The sequence below is a fragment of the Dasypus novemcinctus genome, chromosome 18, assembly GCF_030445035.2.
Source record: "Dasypus novemcinctus isolate mDasNov1 chromosome 18, mDasNov1.1.hap2, whole genome shotgun sequence".
Classification (NCBI taxonomy): domain Eukaryota; kingdom Metazoa; phylum Chordata; class Mammalia; order Cingulata; family Dasypodidae; genus Dasypus; species Dasypus novemcinctus.
Window position 1 is genome coordinate 64183347 of NC_080690.1, and position 23164 is coordinate 64206510.

The 23164-nt window shown below is 39.0% G+C and overlaps 1 protein-coding gene across 6 annotated transcripts in view; it reads left to right on the forward strand.

The window, feature by feature from the left end:
- LOC101431279 (zinc finger protein 45) overlaps positions 1–23164 on the forward strand; it is a 107709-nt gene that overhangs the window by 70075 nt on the left and 14470 nt on the right. For all 6 annotated transcript variants that reach the window (XM_058280354.2, XM_071209307.1, XM_071209306.1 and 3 more), the window contains 3 exons: positions 13052–13113; positions 15579–15705; positions 16273–16368. In XM_058280354.2, coding sequence (XP_058136337.1) covers positions 13052–13113; positions 15579–15705; positions 16273–16368 — 285 coding nt within the window. The remainder of the gene's footprint in view (positions 1–13051; positions 13114–15578; positions 15706–16272; positions 16369–23164) is intronic.

Consider the following 23164-nt stretch of genomic DNA (forward strand, 5'->3'; position numbering starts at 1 on the left):
GCTTGTTCTTTTATTGTTGAATTGTATGAACTCTTTATATAGCATAGAAATCAAACACTTACATGATATGTGGTTTCCAAATATTTTCTTCCATTGAGTGGGCTGTCTTTTTACCTTTGTGATAAAGTGCTTTGAATCACAAAGGTATTTAAGTTTGAGGAGGTCCCATTCATCCGTTTTTTCTTTCATTGCCCTGCTTTTGGTATAAGGGTTAAGAAACCACCACGGGGGAAGTGGACTTGGCCCAGTGGATAGGGCGTCCATCTACCACATGGGAGGTCTGTGGTTCAAACCCCGGGCCTCCTTGACCCGTGGTGGAGCTGGCCCACGTGCAGTGCTGATGTGCGCAAGGAGTGCTGTGCCATGCAGGGGTGTCTCCGTGTAGGGGAGCCCCATGCGCAAGGAGTGTGCCTTGTAATGAGAGCTGCCCAGTGGGAAAGGAAGTTCAGCTTGCCCAGGAATGGCACCGCATACACCGAGAGGTGATGCAGCAAAAAGAAACACAGATTCCCGTACCGCTGACAACAACAGAAGTGGACAAAGAAGAACACGCAGCAAATGGACTCAGAGAGCAGACAACGGGGGGGCGGGGTTGGAAGGAAAGGGTAGAGAAATAAATAAATAAATAATAAATCTTTAAAAAAAAAGAAACCACCACATACCACCAGGTCTTTTTTTTTTTTTTAAGATTAATTTTTTATTTCTCTCCCCTTCCTCCCCCACCCGCTAGTTGTTTGCTTTCTGTGTCCATTCGCTGTGTGTTCTTTTGTGAACGCTTCTGTCCTTATCAGCGGCACCAGGAATCTGTGTTTCTTTTTGTTGCATCATCTTGTATCAGCTCTCCGTGTGTGGGGCACCATTCTTGGGCAGGCTGCACTTTCTTTCATGCTGGACTGCTCTCCTTACGGGGTGTGCTCCTTGCGTGTGGGACTCCCCTACATGGTGGACACCCCTGCGTGGCATGGCACTCCCTGCGTGCATCAGCACAGCACATGGGCCAGCTCCACACAGGTCTCAGAGGCCCCAGGTTTGAACTGCTGACCTCCCATGTGGTAGGCGGACACCCTATCCATTGGGCCTAGTCCACTTCCCCCACCAGGTCTTGAAGATGTTTCCCTGCATTTTCTTCTAGGAGTTTTATGAATGTAGCTTTTGTATTTTAGGTCTTTGATCCATTTTGAGTTAATATTTGTGTAAAGTGTGAGATAGTGGTCCTCTATCCAGTTCTCCCAGCACCTTTTGTTCTGGCCCAGCTGGGGGGGCTTGGAAGCCTTGTCAAAAATCACTTGACCAGAGATGTGAGGGTTTGTTCAGTTCTATTGGTCTAGATGTTTATCTCTATGCTAGTACCATGCTGTTTTTACCACTGTAGCTAGATAATATTAAAAGTCTGGAAGTGAGAGTCCCCCAACTTCATTCTTCCTTTTTAAGGTGTTTCTGGCTATTGTAGGCCCTTCACCCTTCCAAATAAATATGATAATTGACTTTTCAATTTCTTTTAAAAAAAAAAAAGGCTGTTGGAATCTTTATAGAGACTCTGTATATCAGTTTGGGTAGAATTGACATCTTAATGATCTGTAGTCTTTCAGTCCACAAACACGGAATGTTCTTCCATTTATTTAAGTGTTCATTTATTTAGCTGTTCTTTGATTTCTTTTAGCAGTGCTTTGTAGTTTTCTGTGCTTTATAACCCTGGTTAAATTTATTCCTAAATATTTGATTCTTTCAGATTGCTCTCATTACTAGTCTAAAGAAACACTACTGATTTTTCCATATTAATTTTATATCCTGCAACACTGCTGAGTTTTATTAGCTCTAGTAGCATTGTTGTAGATTTTTCAGGATTTTCTAGATATAGGATCATATCATCTGTGAATAGTGAAAGTTTTCCTTCTTCCTTTCCAATTTGGATGCCTTTTATTTCTCTTTCTGCTCTAGCTAGAACTTCTAGCACTATATTGAACAACAGTGGTGACAGTGGGTATCCTTATCTTATTCCCCATCTCAGTGGGAAAGCTTTCAGTCTTTCACCATTGAGTACAATGTTAGCTGTGAGTTTTTCATTTATGTCCTTAATCATTATGAGAAAGTTTCCTTCAATCCCCATCTTTTGGAGTATTTTTTTTTTTATCAAGAAAGGATGCTGTATTTTGTCAGATACCTTTTTGCATCAATCAAGATGATCGTGTGATATTTCTTCTTCTATTAATGGGTGTATTTTGCTGATTGATTTTGTTTTGAACCACCCTTGCATATCTGGTATAAAACCCACTTGATCGTGATGAATCATTCTTTTAATGTGTTTTTGGATTCAATTATCAAATATTTTGTTGAGGGTTTTTATATCTGTATTCATTAGGGAAATGGGTCTGTAATTTTCTTTTTCCATAATATCTTTATCTGGCTTCGTAGAATGAGTTTGGTAGCATTCCTTCCTGTTCCTTTTTTTTTTTTTTTTGAAGAATTTAAGACTAGTATTAAATCTTCTTTGAGTGCTTGGTAGAATTCACCTGTGAGGCCATCTGGTCCTGGACTTTTCATTTTGGGGAGTTGTTTGATGACTCTTTCAAATCTTTGCTTGTGATTGGTTTGTTGTGGTCTTCTGTTTCTTCTAGGGTCAGTGTAGGTTTTCATATATTCCTAGGAAGTTTTCCATTTCGTCTACATTGTCTAGTTTGTTGGCATACCTCTTTTGGTTTCATTTATTTCTGTGAGGTCAGTAGTAGTGTCCCTGTTTTCATTTCTGATTTTATTTATTTTCATCTCTCATTTTTTTGTCAGAGCAGCAAAGGGTTTGTCAATTTCGTTAATTTTCTCAAAGAACCAACTTTTGAGTTCATTAATTCTCTATATTTTTTTTTTCTCCATTTCATTTATTTCTGCTCTGATCTTTGTCATTTCATTCTTTCTGAATGCCTTGGGAAGAGGTTGCTGTTCTTTTTCTAGTTTCTCCAGCTGCCTAGTTAGGAAAATTTTTTTTTTTTTTTTTTTTTAGTTATTCTTTTTAAATGTATGCATTGAGGGCTATACTTTTCTGCCTCAGCACTGCCTTGACTGCATTCCATAGGTTCTGATACGTTGTGTTCTTGTTTTCATTTATCTTGAGATATTTGTTGATTTCTCTTTGAACCATTGATTATTTAAGAGTGTGTTGTTTAATCTCCATATATTTGTGAATTTTCCCTTTTTCTGCCTATTGTTGATTTCTACCTTAATTCCATTATGATCAAAGAAAGTGCTTTGTATAATTTCCATCTTTTTAAATTTATTGAGCTCTGCTTTGTGACCCACAATATGGTCTATCCTGGAGAAGGATCCATGAGCACTTGAGAAGAATGTTTATCCTGCTGTTTTAGGTATAGTGTTCTATATTTGTCTTATTAGGTTTAGTTCATTTATCATATTTTTCAAGCTCCCTGTTTCTTTACTGATTCTCTGCCCTGATGTTCTATCCAATGCTGAGAGTAGTATTGAATTTTCTGACTATTATTTAGAGCCATCTCTTTCTTCAGGTTTGCCAGTGTCTGTCTCATGTAATTTGGGGCATTCTGGTTAGGTGCATATACAATTATCAGTTATCTTCCTGGTGAATTGCCCCTTTTATTAAAATATAATGAACTTCCTTTTCTCTAAATCAGCTTTGTTATTAAAGTCTATTTCTTCCACTGTAAGTATAGCTACTTCAGTCTTTTTGTTTTTTTGTTTTTTGTTACTGTGTGCGTGGAATATCTTTTTCTGTCCTTTCATTTTCAGTCTATTTGTATCCTGGGTCTAAGGTGAGTCTCTTGTAGACAGCATATATATGGTTCATATTTTCCTATTCATTCTGCCAGTGTGTGTCTTTTGATTGGGGAATTTAATCCATTAACATTCAATGTTATTACTGTAAAGGCAATTCTTCATCCATTTTGACCTTTGAGTTTTATCTATTATATCTTATTTTCACCAGTTTTTTCTACACTTTTTGTTGCTTTTACTGATATCTTCATTTCTTGACTCTCTTACAAGCTTCACTTTCCTGTCTTCTTTTCAGGCTGTAGTACTCCCTTTAGTATTTCCTACAAAGCTAGTCTCTTGGTTACAGACTCTCTCAGTTTCTGTTTATCTGTGAATATTCTAAACTCACCTTCATTTTTGAAAGACAGTCTTGCCAGATATAAGATTCTTTGCTGGCAGTTTTTCTTTTTGGTATCTTAAATATATCATACCACTGCCTTCTTGCCTCCATGATTTCTGATGAGAATTCAGCACTTATTCTTATTGGGCATCCTTTGTATGTGATGGATTTCTTTTCTTTTTCTGTTCTCAGGATTCTATTTATCTTTGGCATTTGACTTTCTGATTAGTGTCTCAGAGTAGGTCTATTCAGATTCATTTGGATCAGAGTACATTGTGCTTCTTGGACATGGAGATCTATGTCCTTCAATAGGGTTGGGAACTTTTCTATTATTAATTCCTCAGATATTCCTTCTGCCCCTTTTCCCTTCTTCTGGGACACCATGACACATATGTTTGAATGTATCTTGTCATCATTTAGTTCCCTGAGACCCTGTTCAACTTTTTTCCCATTCTTTATGTTTTTTTTGTATGTTTTCTTTCAGAGGCCATATCATCAGTCTTTCTGTTCCTTTCTTCTCTTTCTTCAAATCTCCTGTTATATGCCTTCAGTGTATTTTTAATTTCATTTATTATGCCTTTCATTCCCATAAGAGCTGCTGTTTTTCTATGTATGCTTTCAAATTCTTTGTGCTCATCCAGTGTCTTCTTAATATCCATAATCTCTTTAGCCATCTCACTGAATTTATTAAGGAGATTGTTTGAACATCTATGATTAGTTGTCTCAACTCCTTTATATCATTTGGAGGCTTACTTTGTTCCTTTGGGCCATATTTTCCTGTTTCTTGATATGGATTGTAATTTTTTGTTGGTGTCTTGGCATCTGATTTACTAGATGTATTTATTCTGGGCACGGTTCTCTCTTTAGTCTAGGGCTTTCTATTTTATGGCTTTGTGCTGCAGCCCCTCTTTGATATTTGGCTCAAGTTTATTTGGAACTTTATAGTGGCTTTTGTTTAGCTAATCTGAATTTTTTTTTAGCTCTTTTTCATCTTTTTAAAAAATTAATTTATTGAAGTATATCACTCATACATAAACATTCATAAACAATAATTGTATAATAGTTGTAAACTTACAAAACAAATATATATAACATCATACAGAACTCTCATAACTCATCCTACCACCAATAACTTGCATTGTTGTTAAACCTTTTTAACTAATGATTAAAGAGCATTGTCAAAATATTACTACTGACCAAAGTGTTTTCCCCCAATCAACCCTCTTATTATCTTTGTATCATTTATATATGAACATACATAAGCAATTAAGAGTATAGTAAAAGTTGTGAATTTACAAAGCAAACATGCATAACATCATACAGGGGTCCCATACATCAACCCTCCACCAACATCTTGCATTGTCGTGAGACATTTGTTACAAATTATGAAAGAATATTGTCAAAATCTTACTACTAATCTTTTTTTTTTAAAGATTTATTTATTTTATTTCTCTCCTTCGCCCCCCTCTGCCCCCCGGTTGTCTGTTCTTTGTCTGTTTGTCCGCTTCTGTTGTTGTCAGCAGCACAGGAATCTGTGTTTCTTTTTGTTGCGTCATCTTGCTATGTCAGCTCTCCATGTGGGCAGCGCCATTCTTAGGCAGGCTGCACTTTCTTTGGCGCTGGGTGGCTCTCCTGATGGGGTGCACTCCTTACGTGTGGGGCTTCCCTACGCGGGGACACCCCTGCGTGGCACGACACTCCTTGCGTGCATCAGCACCACACGTGAGCCAGCTCCACCACGGGTCAAGGAGGCCCAGGGTTTGAACCGCGGACCTCACATGTGGTAGACGGGTGCCCTATCCACTGGGCCAAGTCCACCGCCTACTACCAGGTCTTGAAGATATTTTTCTACAATTTCTTCTAGAAGTTTTAGGTTCTTGCTTTTACTTTTAGGTTTTTGATCATTTTGAGTTAATTTTTGGATAAGATGTGACATAGGGTCCTCTTTCCTTCTTTTGGGTATGCATATCCAATTTTTTCAGCACCATTTGTTTATTTGATTGTTCTGCCTGAGCTGTGTGAGTTTGACAGGCTAGTCAATATCACTTTGACCATACCCGTGAGGGTCTGTTTCTGAACCATAAATTTGCTTCCATTGGTCTGTTGTGTCTGTCTTTATGCCAGTATCATGCTGTTTTTACCACTATAGCTAGGTAATATGATTTAAAGTCTGGAGATGAGGGTTCGCTTTTTCTTTTTATGATGTTTATGGGTATTCAGGACCCCTTACCCTTCCAAATAAATTTGACAATTTTGTTTTCTAATTTTTTTAATGCTGGTGGAATTTTTATCAGAATTGCATTGAATCTGTATATCAATTTGAGTAGAATTGGCATCTTAATGATACTTAGTTTTCCAATCCATGAACATGGAATGTTCTTCCAGTTATTTAGGCCTTTTTAAATTTCTTTTAACATTGAATTGCAGTTTTCTGAATATGAGTATTTTATATCGTTGGTTAAGTTTATTCCTGACTGTTTGAGTTTTATCTGTCATATTTTGTTTTCACCACTCTTGATACTTTTAGTGACTTTCATTGATATAATCTTCATTTCTAAACTCTCTTTCAGGCCTCTCTCTCCTGTCTTTTCTTTTCAGGCTTTAGCACACCCTTTAGTATTTCCTGAAAATCTGGTCTCTTGCTTAGAAATTCTGTCAGTTTCTGTTTATCTGTGAATATCATAATCTTGCCCTCATTTTTGAAAGACAGTCTTGCTGGATATAAGATTCTTGGCTGGAAGTTTTTCTCTTGTAGTATTTTAAATATATCAGACCACTGTCTTCTTGCCTCCATGGTTTTTGGTGAGAAATCAGCACTTAATCTTATTGGATATCCCTTACATGTTATGCATTGCTTTTTTCTTGCTGCTTTCAGAATTCTCTCTTTGTCTTTGGCATTTGACATTCTGATGAGTATGTGTCTCAAGAGTTGGTCTAGGGAAGTGGATTTGGCCCAATGGATAGGGCATTTGCCTACCTCATGGTAGGTCTGCGGTTCAAACCCTGACCCGTGTGGAGCTGGCCCATGCATAGTGCTGATGTGTGCAGGGAGTGCCGTGCCATGCAGGGGTGTCCCCCATGTAGGGGGGCCCCACGTGCAAGGAGTGTGCCCTGTAAGGAGAGCTGCCCAGCACGAAAGAAAGTGCAGCCTGCCCAAGAATGGCACTGCACACACGGAGAGCTGACACAACAAGATGACGCAACAAAAAGAAACACAGATTCCCAGTGCAGTTGATAAGAATAAAAGCGGTCACAGAACACACAGCAAATGGCCACAGAGAGCAGACAACTTGGGGGGGGGGGAGGGAAGGGGAGAGAAATAAAAAAATTAATCTTCAAAAGAAAAAAGAGTTGTTCTATTCCAATATTTTCGGATGGGAGTATGTTGTGCTTCTTGTACAGGGTTATCTATGTCCATCAATAGGGTTGGGAAATTTTCTACCATAATTTCTTCAAATATTCCTTCTGCCTCTTTTCCCTCCTCTTTTCCTTCTGGGATACCCACGACACATATGTTTGCATGCCTTTAGTTCCCTGAGACCTTGTTCAATTTTTTCCATTCTTTTCTTCGTCTGTTCTTTTGTATGTTCACTTTCAGAGGCCATTTCTTCAAGCTCACCAATCCTTTTTTCTCCCTCCTCAAATCTGCTATTATATGATTCCAATGTTTTTTAAATTTCATTTATTTTACCTTTCATTCTCATAAGGTCTGCTATTTTTCTATGTGTGCTTTCAGATTATTCTTTGTGCTTATCCAGTGTCTTAATATCCTTAATCTCTTTAGCCATCTCATTAAATTTATTAAGGAGATTTGTTTGAACATCTATGATTAGTTGTCTCAACTCCTTTATGTCATCTGGAGGCTTATCTTGTTCCTTTAACTGGGCCATAGCTTCCTTTTCCTTGGTGTGCATTGTAATTTTTTGTTGGTGTCTTGGCATCTGGCTTACTACAGTATTTATTCTGGGTGCAGTTTTTCTCTTTAGTTGAGGGCTTCCCGCCCTTTCTCTCTTGCTGGTTGTGGAGTAGGAGCCAAGGATGTTGTCAGTAGTGTAAGCTGTGGAGGTCGAAGCTGCCTGTGTTGCCTCAGGAACTGATGAAACTTCTCCTACCTTTCTCCCCTGCCAGGGGTAGGGACAGAACCACATCCATGTGCAGTAACAAGCTGTGCAGGCCAAGACCGTAAGTAGTTGCCCAGAGAAACTGAAAAAGTTTCATGCCCCTTCTTCCCCTGCCTGTGGCAGGGATGGAGCTCCAGGTATGGACAGAAAACTAAGCTGTGTGGCTCAAAACTGACTGCAGTTGCCCAGCTAGACTGAGGAAGCACTAGCTTCCCTCCTTCCCTGCCAGGAGTGGGGATGGCGCCACAGTGTGTGCAACAAAATTGACTGGGCGGGCGAAAAGAGACTTCAGTTGCCTAGAGAGGCTGAGAGAGCACTGCCCCTCCTCCTCCATCTCAGAGGCAGGGATGGAACCACAAGTGTGACCCAAGATCTAGTCCACGCTGGCCAAAAGCAACTGTAGTTGATGGGAGAGGCTAAAAGCACTGTCCCTCCTCCTACTCTGTCAGGGGTGTGGATGGTGCCACAGATGTGTCCAACGATCTAGTCTGTGTGGGCCAAAAGCAGCTATAGTTGCCCATAGAGGCTGAGAGAGCTCTGTCCCTCTTTTCTGTCTTGTCAGAGGCTGGGATGCAGCTACAGGAGCGCCCAACAGTCTAGTCCATGTGGGCTGAAGGCAACTGCAATTGTTCGGAGAGGCTGAGGGTACACTCTTGTAGTTTTTTTTTTAAGATATTTATTTATTTAATTCCCCCTCTCCCCCGGTTGTCTGTTCTCTGTGTCTATTTGCTGCGTCTTGTTTCTTTGTCCTCTTCTGTTGTTGTCAGTGGCACAGGAAGTGTGGGTGGTGCCATTCCTGGGCAGGCTGCGCTTTCTTTCACGCTGGGTGGCTCTCCTTATGGGTGCACTCGTTACGGGTGCTCCCCTACGCGGGGGACACCCCTGCGTGGCGGGGCACTCTTTGTGCGCATCAGCACTGCACATGAGCCAGCTCCACACGGGTCAAGGAGGCCCGGGGTTTGAACCGTGGACCTCCCATGTGGTAGACGGATGCCCTAACCACTGGGCCAAGTCTGCCGCCCCACTCTTGTAGTTTTGATTTACATTTCCTTAATCGCTAGTGATGTTGAACACTTTTTCATGTGTTTCTTTGCCATTTGTATTTCTTTGGATAGTTGTCTTTTCAAGTCTTTTGCCCATTTTTTATTTGGATGCTTTGTCTTTTTATTGAGTTGTATGATCTCCTTATATATCATGGGTATTAAACCCTTATTAGATATGTGCATGCCAAATATTTTTTCCCTTTGAGTCAGCTGCCTTTTCACCCTTTTGACAAAGTCCTTTGAGGTGCAAAAGTACTGAATTTTGAGGAGGTCCCATTTATCTGTTTTTTTCTCTGGTTGCTTGTGCTTTGGGTGTAAGCTTTAAGAAACTACTGCCTAACACAAGATCTTGAAGGTGTTTTCCTACATTTTCTCCTAGGAGTTTTATGGTTATTGTTATATTTAAGTCCTTGATCCATTTTGAGTTAAGTTTTGCATATGGTGTGAGGTAGGGGTCTTCTTCCTTTCTTTTGGATATGACTATCCAGTTTTCCCAGTACCATTTGTTGAATAGACTGTTCTGGCCCAGCTGAGTAGGCTTAACAGCCTTGTGAAAAATCACTTGACTGTAGATGTGTGGGTCAATTTCTGAGTTCTCTGTTTGGTTCCATTGTCAATCTGTCTGTCCTTATGCTAGTACCGTGTTGTTTTTACTGTAGCTAAGTAATAAGCTTTAAAGTCTGGAAGTGAGAGTCTTCTAACTTCATTTTTCTTTTAAAAGACATTTTTGGCTATTCAGGGCCCCTTACCCTTCCAAATAAATTTGATTATTGGCTTTTCAATTTCTGAGAAAAGGCTGTTGGTGTTTTTATTGGGATTGCATTGAATCTGAATCAGTTTGGGTAGAACATGACTTTTTAACAATAAATATTTTCTGTTTATCTGGCTATATTATACTTCCTTCAGAAATGAGACATCTGGTTCCTTTGGTTCAGATCTCTGCTCAAATGTCAAGAGAGACCTTCCATGACAAAAACTTCTCTAACAGCAAACACCTCCTTCTATCGTTTTTTTTCTCTTTACCCTGTCTTAGTTTCTTAAAGCATCTATCACTGTATTGTTGGTTTGTTATTGCCCTTGTATCCTGTTATACTATCAGCTCCATGGGAACTGATAGTTTTTGTTTGCTTTGTCCACTGTCTTTCATGCCTAGGATGCTTAGCTCTCATGGAGTAGGCTCTCAGTTTTTATGTGCTGAAGTGATTCAGGTGAGAAATGATTTCCAATAAGATATGTCTGTCAAATAGTCATTAAATTTTTAAGGCAGTAATGCCACAAATCTTTGTTCAGTTTCTACCAAGTGCTTGCAGTAGTATACGAGGTGTTGGGGATACAGCAGAAAACAAAACTCCCTGCAGGACAGATGTAATGAACGTAAATAAGTAAAATACTTAGTAGGATGTTAGAGAATGGCAAGTGCTAAAGAAGAAAAAATTAAACAGGGATGGGGGATAGGAATAGTCGAGGTACAACTAGGAAATTGAAATGATATATGTAGGGTGGCCAGAGAAGAACTATTTGAGGTGGACATTTGCTTACAGTAGGAAGTGAGCATCAGTGTGGCCCTCCTGACACTTCTCTGGCCCTAGCCTCTACCCCCTCAAATATCCTATCTGATGGGGTAATCTGTTGCCAGTACTCCTTTCCACAAGTCCTTCAGTGCTTCCCTGCTGTTTGGTGGATAAAGGTGGGATTTGCACCTCATCATAGTTTGAACCCTGCCTTCCTACCCATCTTTTTCTGCCTCTTGTTTGCCCTCACTCACATAACATTCATTTTCTTGCATTTTTCAGTAATTCTGCTTCTCTGCCTAATATGGGTCTGTCATCCTCTCGGTCTCAGCTCAATTCACATTTCTGTGGAACCCCCTCCAATCCAGTGTGGGTTTAGGGGCCCATTCCTGGTGCTTCAGATGACCCTGTGCACCAGTCTGCTCTGGCATTTAGCAGTGTGAGGTATGATTGCTGATTTCCACATCACTAGACTGTCAACAACTTGAGGAATTGTACCTCTTTTAGTAGGAGTCCCCTAAGTGTTCCGTGAAATAACAGTAATGAAGTATGAGTAAGTAAGCCTCTTCAGTGCTAATTATGCAGGCAATGGAAGAAATAGTTGTCATTCTCAATATTTTTTGATGGACACGTTCTTGGACTCTGTAGCAGGGATTCACTAGGCACTGACTTTGAAGAGCAGAAGGCACCTTTCTAAGATGACATTTAAAAATACTCTGAGTTTCTGCCTTTTGGTCCACCATTAGCCCTGTTCTGAGTTCTTCCCCTTCCAAAAATGACCTTGCAAATACTGTGAGGTAAAAACTTGGGAAGTAGAACCCCTGCTCTCTAAATTCTCCAAAATAAGATCAGCCTCAGAATTTTACAGCGCAGAGACCATAGACCAGCTAGTCCAGTCTGCCCGTGTGCCTCTGCCTGCCTTTCTTGTGGGTTCATTACTTGTTTTCAGTAAATGTCTTTTGAGCATTTAGTTACAGACAATGTTTTTGAGGGCAAGTGAAAGTTATCCAGGAGAAGCCAGGGGGAATGGGGCGTCTAGACAGAGGGAGTAGCCTGAGCAAAGGCTTGAAAAGACTCGAACTCAGGAAAGGCCAAACTGGAAACTCAGGCCCAGGAAAGGGACCCTGCTGGTTGTTTCCAGGAGAACCAAGCTGGACACCTAGAGTCCTGCTTGATCCAGTGCTTTCCCATTAAATACTGTATCCTGTCAGATTTCCCTGAAAAATAACTGTTACTGAGCAGAGGTTGCTATACAAATATAGAGCCAGAACAGGTGAATTAGAAATTGCAAAGGAATGTTCCTCCCAGGATTGGAAAGTTTTACATTACTCTTTTCCAAACTGGAATTCTGCCTGAAGTAGAACTACTTAATAATAACTGATAACTTACATTGAATGTTTAAACCACCAGACACCATTCCAGATCTTGTATGTGTATTCATTTAGATGAATAACTTTCCTGTGAGGTTAGTAGTAGTATCGTAGATTTATAATGTATAATTGATTAGCCGCTGAGTACAAAGTACTAGCAAGTTGGGCATGCCAGCGCTGTAGAGCCCACAGCCTTCGTAAGTGTTTTGTTCCTTATCAAGCAGACCTTTGGCTTCAGAGTCTGCTGCCTTTTTGTCTTTTAGCGTCTTAAGCTCTCATTTTTCTTTCCATGTGGATCTCCCTACTCCCATCTGCTTATTTTTATCTTTCGATGCAATGCAGAGATAAAATTTAGCATACTGGCTCTGATGTGAGAACTGCATTCAGTACCACCCCTGCTTCTTGACCTCACCAAACCTCAGCTTGTTAAATGGGAACATCGTTGTTATCATTTATAATATTCAGAATTTATCTAAAATGCTGGGTACTATGCCAAGAGCATTACATAAACTAGCTCATGAATCCTATGGCTTACATTCTGATATTAACTTTTTGATACCTGAGGGTAGACAGAGACAAAGGTTTAGGTGATTGGAGCAACTCACACAAGTACGACAGTAGCTTTTTCACAGGTACATGTGAGGTACTTCAGTGAAATGATGAATGCCAGGGAACTTGTATTAGGCCCACTATGTGTGGTTGGGCAGGTTGTTCACTGCACAGGGGCTGTCAGCTGTCAGCTGTAGGGAGTGAGTGGTATCTGGAATCCAGCCCATGCTCTGCTCATCACACACCTTGAGGAAAGAGCTTCTTTATGATTTCACATAAAACAGCCATATAGTTAGCAACATCCTCAGCCAGATGCATGACTTTTTTTCTTCTTCCCCAGTTGTGCCTTCCCAAGACTCTGCCCTTTCCCAGAAGGAGGAGAACAAAATGACCAAGTTCAAGGTGAGTCAGGCTTGCCTTTTTAGGTTTTAAATTGCCATCTCATTTTTCAAAGACCAGATATATCTTATTTCTTTCTTAGGAAGGGTTAGGGAGAACAGTAGGCATTTGAGAACTATTGGGTCCAGATGCTTGCTACTTTTTATTTTAGTGTAGTTTAATTTTCTTGTTTTATTTTGTCATCTTTTATAATTTCACAAATAAGAGTTGAAAGCTCAGTAGCAATGAAAAAGCATCTCCCACTTTACTACTCCTGTCCTTCAAAATCAACTGTTTTCATTTTCTCATATTCTTTTTATGCATTCTTAACTGTTTATTTGTAATCACTGTATAGATAAATCTCAAACAGGCCTTTTCTACTTAATACTATATACCCTGCTATACCCTGCATTTTTATTGACTACATCACACCTCTTGAATTGATATATTCTGGTGTGCATGCATGTGTGTTTCATAACTTCCCCATTCATAGACATTTAGGTAGTTTAGGAATTTTATTGTTTTAAACAACATTGTAGTAGCAGTTTTCCTATATAAAACCACTTTCTCTGAAAAGGAATTTGAAGGAGTTTTGCCATTATTACTATGATTTTTTTTTAGGAGGTATAGCAATTTGATATAGTTATGAATTCCAAAAATAGATATTGGATTATGTTTTTGATCTGGTCTGTACCTGGTGTGATTGAGTTATGATGGGGCTTTGATTGGGCCACGTATTTAGGGTGTTGAGTCCCCGCCCTTGGTGGGTGGGGACTCACAGATAAAAGGCATGGCCAAGGACAGAGTTGAGGGTTCTTAATGTTGGAATTTTGATGTTGGAGTTTGATGCCAAAGTCTTAAGCTGGCGCCCTGGGAAGTAAACACACAGAGGAAAGAGAAGTAAGCGCCAGGAAGGTAGGAACCCTGAACCCAGAAAGAAGCAAGCCTTAGGAAGAAAGGAATCTTGAACCCAGAGAGAAACTAGAAGGGAGGAATCCAGGAAGTCTGAACCCTTGCAGGTGTCAGCAGCCATCTTGCTCTAACACGTGGAAATAGACTTGGATGAGGGAAGTAACTTATGCTTTATGGCCTGGTGTCTGTAAGCTCCTACCCCAAATAAATACCCTTTATGGAAACCAACCCATTTTTGGTATTTTGCATCAACACCTGTTTAGCTGACTAATACAGGAGGTACTGGGACCTTGTATGTGGGAAGCAGGTGCTCAACCATTTGAGCTACATCCACTCCCTCTCACCTGCATTTGAATTACAAAAAGAGTATTGTAGAATTTCAGAAAACCGCTAAGTTCACACCGGAAACCAAGGATCTAACAGATTCAAAAAGCCTCCTAGAATTTTTATTGAGATAAAAAGTTATTGGGAGAGGCAAGGGAAAAAAAGTCTCCTGTCAGGGAACTTATCCTTTTTGTTTGGGTACTTAGCCTTTCCTTGAGAGGAAAACTCCATCCATAATACCACCCTTTTCTAGTTTACTCTTCAGCGGCCCCTTCTCTATGACATCTGTTGCTCAGTTCGGGCACTTGGATGTTCCAGCTCCACAGATGAGCACAGCATTCATGTGGAAAAGTTTAACAACACTGTACACCAGTGATTCCCGGCCATGGGCGGTTTTGCTCCCCAGGGGACATGTGGCAATTTTTGGAGAGTGCTACTGGCATCTGGTGGATAGGTCAGGGATGCCACTGAACATCCTACAGTGCAAGGGACAGCCAGCCCCTCACAACAAGGTTATCTGGTCCCAAATGTCAAGACAGCCAAGTTTGAAAAACTGTGCCATACACAAAGGTACATAAGAAAAATAGCATTATGTTGGGGAAAATATTTACAGTGTTTATGTTTTTAAAAATCCCCAAAGCCTAAAGTCTTTAATAGAGATAGCTTCCTAACATAAAACTCCAATTGGAACGTGAGCAAAGGACATTAACAGGCAAGGCACCAAGGAAAAAGTAAAGATGGCTAGTGAAAATACAAAAATATGATGATCTTATTACTTACCAAATAAGCACAAGTAACTAAAACCAGTTGTGTTTTACTGATCAGACTATCTAGGATTTTTAAAAATTGGTTATATTCAATGTTGTCTGTGGTGTGGAGAATCAGGGATATTTACATTTTCTTGGGGTAAGACCAAATAAGGAAAAACTTGGGAAGAAACTCTTCCATTATGCATCATAATTTTAAAGTTGTTTATTCTTTGACATTACAGTTTTCCTTTTTTGGAATTTTAAGAAAATAGGTGGGCTAATATCTATGTAAAAAGGTTCTTTTCAACATTTTTTTATGAAAAGAAAAATCATCTAAAATGTAATGCATTGTTTGAAATGTTTAACTCTGTCATAGTGAGGTTGACTGTGGATTCTTAGAATCTGGGACTACCTTCCTGCACATCCTTTCCAGTTTCTCACTGCTACCCTTCTTCAAGTGGACCTTTGTTATAAGATTTAGGTAGAGTGTGCTTGATGTTTTAGGGAACAGTGACCTTCAAGGACGTGGCTGTGGTCTTCACTGAGGAGGAGCTGGGGCTGCTGGACTCTGCCCAGAAGAAGCTGTACCGAGAGGTGATGGTGGAGAACTTCAGGAACGTGGTCTCAGTGGGTGAGGACAGGTGCCCACTAACTAACATGCTCTGCAGCGGGCAGTGTCTGTGTGTCCTTAGATGTGCAGGACTGGTTTCCAGTTTTCTAATCAGTGTGAGATACATAGGTGGCATTTTTCTAGTCTTTCTCCCCTGGCTAAAGTTTGTGATTTGTAAATGAACTGCAAATGGAAATCATAACTGCTGTATGTTGTTTGTCCTTCCACAGATTGTGTTTGGCCCTAATTAGTGGGTCATGAAACATATTTAGCAAATTTGTACTGGCATTTTTTAATGAAATAAAATAGAATAGAAAATATCAGAGCTCTTGGCCATAACTACACATTGTAGAAAAACTATGACTTATTGCCAAGAATAGCATGAGAGACAGTGGAGAAATGTGATAAAATAGAAATTTTTTTCTTCCCAGTAATTCATATTTATGTCTGCATGTCCTGGGTCTTTGCATAAATGTATTTCCGACAGTGGTTCATGATTAAAAGTTTGGAATACACTAATTTTGATGTCCAGAAGATGACATAGTGGGAGCCACAGTGTTTTGTAACTTTTGCTTTGCCTTTTAACAGGTCGTCAATCTGTCATACTAGATGTAACCCCTCAGTTAGAGAGAGAAGAAAAGTTTTGCTTAATGAAGACAGCAACCCAAAAAGATAGTTGTTCAGGTGAGAGTCTTGCAACTGTGCATCTGCCTGCTTCTTTTCACCTTCACGGTTATGGTGCTGGTTGTGGGGTTACCACAGCACTCTGTACTGCTCTCATTCTTATACCTTGTTCTTTTACAATTGATTCTCCACTTGAAATGATCCTTTGAAAAGTTAGTCAGTTTATGTCAGTCCTCTGTTTAAAACCTCCAGTAGCTTCTTTTTTGACGCAGAGTAAAATCCAGGATACCTAAAGTAGTTTATTGTGTCCCACAGGGTTTGCTCCTCCCTTTTCCTTCAGCCCTCTGTATACATACACTTTCCCCTTGCTTGCCTGTGCCATCTGAACTTGCCTCTTTGCTATGCCAAGGATGCTTCTGCCTCATCACCTTCTACTTTTTCTCATTTCTCTGGAATGTTCTTTCACTCTGTGATCCTCTTGGCCCCTCCCATACCTCATTTGTTCTCTTAGATATATCATCACAAGAAGGGCCTTCCATTCCTGCTGTGTTTATAAAATCTTCCTCTTCCTTCACTTTGCTTTTCCTTTTTCTGTCTTATTTTGCATCTAAGCACTGATCACCACTTACAGTATATTTTTGTTTACTGTTTATCTCATTCCCACTGGAATGTGATCTCAAGAAAGAAGAAATTCTATTATTTTATTGCTAGTTCCTCATTAAATGGAACAGACCTGGCAGAGGGGATGTGTATAGTAACTGTTTGTTGAATGAACAAATTAGTTGATGGTTACAGAGATATTTAAAAGAATGTGTGATGAAGGAATTGCTTTTTTGTGTTTTTTTCCCCTCATGAATGTCTACTCTAATTCTAATTTATTAAGTGCTTTTGAATATTTATCTCTCCATTAACCTGCATCTAATGAAAGCTTTATTTAGCTTTGCCATTTCAACACATCAAGTATCATTTTCCTCTTGAGGCTTTCCTGTAGTCTTTAGTAGTGAATCATATTTGATTGAGGAAGAACTGCTTTGTAGAATGAAGATTCTAATAGCCACTTTTCAGATATTTCTTCTGTAAGAGAAAATATTTACACTTTTCTACCGGGAAAGAAATTCTCAGAAAATAATTAGATTTCAAGTTAGTGTTTTCCTTCAAAGATTTCCTCATGGCATCCATTCATCTCTTCCAAAAAAGAATGTTACCTATCTTTTTAGTCATTCCTATTTAAATTTATGGTGTTTATGGCCATGCTTTAATTTTCTACGAAATGAACCAGTAAGCAGGCAAATGTTAAAGAAGATAGATTTTAGGTAATGTTTTCTTCATTCTAATGAAGACCTAAGTCTCTGTCCTTTTTTCCCTTTTCTAATAAGTTTTATATTAGTTAAGTCATCCTTCAGGATCCCAGGATAGGAGTTGCCATGTACCGAGAATCCCCTTCTCTACCCTGGGAGAAGGATGGAGGATGAGGGAGAAGTAGATTGGGCCAGTTCAGATCTGCTCAAGAAATGTGTCTTCTGCCCTGACATTGTCCCAGGCTGACATCCAGAATATGGGGAGAGGGACTTATAACACACCGGTACCATTCACACATGGAGACATCACCCCCTTTGACAGTCATTGCCTTCTCATGGTGATAGAAGTTCAGGTAGTTCTGCTAACAGTTCCTGGTCTGGATGTGGTTGGGGAAGCAGCTGTCAAAAGGGGTAGTTCGTTAGTTCTCAGTTTTTGTGTTCGTGTCTTCTGCCATGGTGCTGACTCCTAAGGCGCCCTTGAAGCCATTCACAGCTCGATGTGACTGACCTCAATATTTTCAATTAGTGAAATTAGACCCTGGTAGAAATCAGGAGATTGTCCCTTCCAAGCTGATACATTCTCAGGAAGACAAAAAAAATCATATTTAAAAGTAAAAACTTGTGAAATATATACAGAAACTACAAACTCTGCGTGAAATTAGTGGAACACATCTATGCATCTATTATTTTCTTGAAGTTTCCATCATTACGGTGTAACTTTCCAATTAAACAATTGTTTGATTAAGGAATTGATAACTTTCTTAATCATTTAGGACAGTGACTTTCAACTTCTTTGAGCAGAAGTTACAATAAGAAATACATTTTATATCATAAACATTACAACTTCATGTATGTGTATGCATGTGTGTGCATGTGTGGGTAGCTTTAGCCCACATTTCATGCAGAGCTACTTTTACCTAATTACAAAGCACCTCTAATATTCTATTCTCTTAATTCTTATCATAAGCCACTAAATTTATTTACACTCCTGAGTCTTAGCCTTCAGTTTGAAAAATAATCCTGTGGCCCATATAGGGCAATTTATCTACATCCATCAATTTTGAAGTCTGCTTTCAGAGTCAGCATTATTACCAAGCCTCTAAATATCATTCCTACTTGAAAAAGGAAAAAAAACCTACACATATAAAGGGAAGGTACAAAAACTTCAGAAGTAGTCAATCCATAAGCCTCATGGCTACTTTCAGGCCTTACATGGGTTTTGTTTTTGTTTTTGTGTTTCCTCCTAAGTGATTCTTTTTTTTTTTTTTTAAGTTATTGAAATATATCACTCATACATACACCAAAATATTATCAGCTGTGATCCATACTTACATTAGGTATATTTTTTTCCATATACCTCCTTATTATTAACAGCATGTATTAGTATTTTACATTTGTTATTGTTCATGAGAGAACACTCTTACACTTGTATTGTTGACTACAGTTCATCATCACCACATGGTTCACTGTGTTATTCAGTCCCATGCCTTGTACAATCCATCCAAAGTGTACACTCAGTGGCTCTCACCTTTATCACAGTTGTGCAGTCATCGCCTCAGTAAATTTTTGAATGTTTCCCTTAGTCCAAAAGAGAAAATCCCATACCCCTCTATATTGACACTAAGAATTGATATACTACCTTCTATGACATTGATGCAAAAATATTACAATATTGCTGTTAACTATAGACATAAGCTACATTAATTGTATCTTTCCCATTCATCACCATATTCTTACCACCTTGTAATAGTGATGTACATTTGTTCTAGTTGATAGAAGAATATTCTTGTATTTGTACTGTTAATCATAACCCTCACCCACCACTGGGTTCATTATATAATTCATTCCCTAGTTATTCTCTTTTTTTAAAAATTTGTTTTAGTTATTTATTTATTTCTCTCCCCTTTCCCTCCCCTCCCCACCGTTGTCTGCTCTCTGTGTCCATTCATTGTGTGTTCTTCTGTGTCCTCTTGGATTCTTGTCAGCAGCACCTGGAATCTGTGTCTCTTTTTGTTGTGTCACCTTGCTGTGTCAGCTCTCCGTGTATGCAGTGCCACTCCTGGGCAGGCTGTGTTTTTTTTTTTTGCACAGGGTGGCTCTCCTTACAGGGCGCACTCTTTGCACATGGGACTCCCCTATGCGGGGGACACCCCTGTGTGGCACAGCACTCCTTGGGCGCATCAACACTGCACATGGGCCAGCTCACCGCACAAGTCAGGAGGTCCGTCCTGGGTTTGAACCCTGGATCTCTCATGTGGTAGGCAGATGCTGTATCAGTTGAACCAAATCCACTTCCCTCTAGCCTTCTTTCAACTGACATTTACATCCCTAAACTATCCCTTTCAGCCATAGTTTCATTTATAAACCAGGTATGTTAGTTATACTCACTATAATGTGTTACCATCAACACTATACATTTCCACGCTTTTACAGTCAAGCTAATTAAAAATTCTCATACATGAAGCCTCAGTCCCCCTTCTCAGCCCTCATCCTATCTCCTAGTAACCTGTACTCTAGGTTTAAACTTTATGTGTTTATTCTTTGTATTAAATTCATATTAGGAGTCCATATACTATTTGTCCTTTTGTGTCTGGCCTAATTCACTTAGCATAATGTCCTCAAGGTTCTTCTATGTTGTCACATGCATCAGAACTTTTTACAGCTGAATAATATTCCACTGTATGTATATACTACATTTTGTTTATCCATTCATTGGTTGATGGACACTTGGGTTGCTTGCATCTTTTGTCAACTGTAAATAATGCCACTATGAACAGTGATGTGCAAATATCTGTTCAAGTCCCTGCTTTCATTTCTTTGGAGTATATATCTAGTAGCAGTGGTAATTCTATACTTAGCCTCCTGAGAAACTAAAGGTCAGATGGTAATTCTATACTTAGCTTCCAGAGAAACTGCCAAACTGAATTCCACAGCAGCTGCACCATTTTACAATCCATCACCAATGAATGAGTGTTCTTATTTTTCCACATCCCCTCCAAGAGGATGGTTTTTTATTTAATAGCAGCCATTCTAGTGGGTAGGAAATGATATCTCATTGTGACTTTTTTTCTTTTTTTCATTTTTAAAGAAGTTTTAGTTACATAAATGTTACATCAAAAATATGGGGAATTCCCATATAACCCACCCTCTCCCCCTCCCACACTTTACCACCTTAACAACATCTTTCATTAGTGTGGTACACTTTTTACAATTGTTGAACACATTTTGAAGCATTGCTGCTAAGTGCGGATTATAGTTTACATTCTAGTTTACATTTGCCTCACACAATTTTATAGGTTTGGCAAAATGCATAATGATCTGTATCCATCATTGTAGTGTCATGCAGGATAATTCCAATGTCCCAAAAATGCCCCCATGTTACACCTATTCTTCCCTCTCCCTCCCCTCAGAACTTCTGGTAGCCACTACCTTTCTATCAATGACAGAAGTTCTTCCATTGCTAGAATAATCATAAGTATTTTAGTCCATAGTTGGATTCCTCCCTTATGTTTGTTCATTCCTCAATTTTGATGTGATGCCCACTTTTTTTCTGATTGGGTTTAGATCCCATGAGGCAGGTGGATGGACCTGTCTTGCTTGCAGTTGTAGATACTCTCTCTGTTTTGGGATGGGCATTGTTCACCATTGTCCTTTCATTTGTTGTCCTGGATGAGTCCAATGACCTGGAGAGTAGGTTTTGCAACTCTGCTGTGAGATTCAGGGCTCAACCAGCATATGAACAGCTGGAAGATATGTCTCTTAAATCTTGTGGTTTTGATTTGCAGTTTTCTTATATGCCCTTTATCATGTTGAGGTCTATTCAAGCCCTTTATCCATTTTTAAATTGGGATATTTTGTTTTGTTTTTCACTTTATCAATGGAGCCATTTCAAGGTTCCATTTTTTCTTTAAAAAATTTTATGGAAATATTCATACTTGGACATACATAAACAAGTGTAAGTGTGCAAGTTGTGAACTTAGAAAACAAACATGCATAAACAGGGCTCCTGTACATCACCCCACCACCAATACCTTGCAACACTGTAAAACATTTGTTGCAAATTGTGAAAGAGCATCTTCAAAGTATTACTACTAACTATAGTCTATATCTTGGTTGATAAAAAGCTTTGGTAATGGTGGAAGGTGATTATAGCACAACATTTGCAGCCCATTAAGTGGCATCCATTCTTCACATTAATAGACCTTGCTGCTGATATTTTGCATGTTGGGGCAGAAATTGCAGGTGAAGCTATGGGAGCTCAGCCTGTCCCCTCAGCCAGGGCAGGAGAGCAGCATCTAGTGATGCACAGAAGTTTTAATTTTGAGGAGGTGCCATTGATCTATTTTTCCTTTTCTTGCTTGTGCTTTGGGTGTAAAGTGTAAGAAGCCATTGCCTAACACAAGATCCTGAAGATGATTCGTTACATTTTCTTCTAGGAGTTTTATAGCCCTGGCTTTTATGTTAAGATCTTTGAGCCATTTTGAGTTATTTATAAAAATGTTCTTTAATGAATTTTAACAAATGTACCACACTAATGCAAGGTTAATAATAGGGTGGTATATGGCGAAAAATATTACCCTAATATAAACTATGGACTAGAGTTAATAGTACAATTTTAATATTCTTTCATCAGTTGTAACAAAGGTATCCACTAATGTAAAGTGTTAACAATAGGGAAGGGAGGGATGGGGATGCTGTATTTTTATAGTTTTCTGTAAACTGACAACTTCTCTAATTAAGAAAAAATTTTTTAATCAATTTACCATAGATGTGATGGTCTATTTCTGAATTCTCAATTCAATTCCATTGATCAGTATATCTATCCTGTCCTACTACCATGCTATTTTGATCACCATCTCTTTGTAATATACTTTAAAGTCAGGAAGTGTGAGTCTTCCAACTTGGTTCTTCACTTTCAAGAAGGTTTTATCTATTCAGGGCCCCTACCCTTCCAAATAAATTTGATAATTGGCTTTTGAATTTCTGAAAAATAGGCTGTGGGAATTTTTATTGTGATTGCATTGAATCTGTAAATCATTTTGGGTAGAATTGACGTTGTAATAATATTTAGTCTTCCAATCTATGAACATGGAATGTCCTTCCATTTATTGAAGTCTTCTTTGATTTCTTTTAGCAATGATTTGTAGTTTTCTGCATACAAGTCCTTTATATCCTTGTTAAATTTATTCCTTAATTATTTGATTATTTTAGTTGCTATTGTAAATGGAATTTTTTCCTAGATTTCCTCCTAAGCTTACTCATTACTAGTGTATAGAAATACTACTGATTTTTGTGTGTCGATCTTGTACCCTGCTACTTTGCTAAATTTGTTTTGTTGTCAATTTTTGGGGACTTTCTATGTATAGGATCTTGTCAACTGCAAAGAGTGAAAGTTGTACTTCTAATTTGGATGCCTTTAGTTTCTTTTTCTTGCCTAATTACTCAGGCTAGAACTTTTAAGATTTCCTCCCTCCCTCCCTCCCTCCCTTCCTTCCTTCCTTCCTTCCATGGAGCCTTAATAGGAAAGAAAGTTGAACCCTCACAGATATCATGTACCA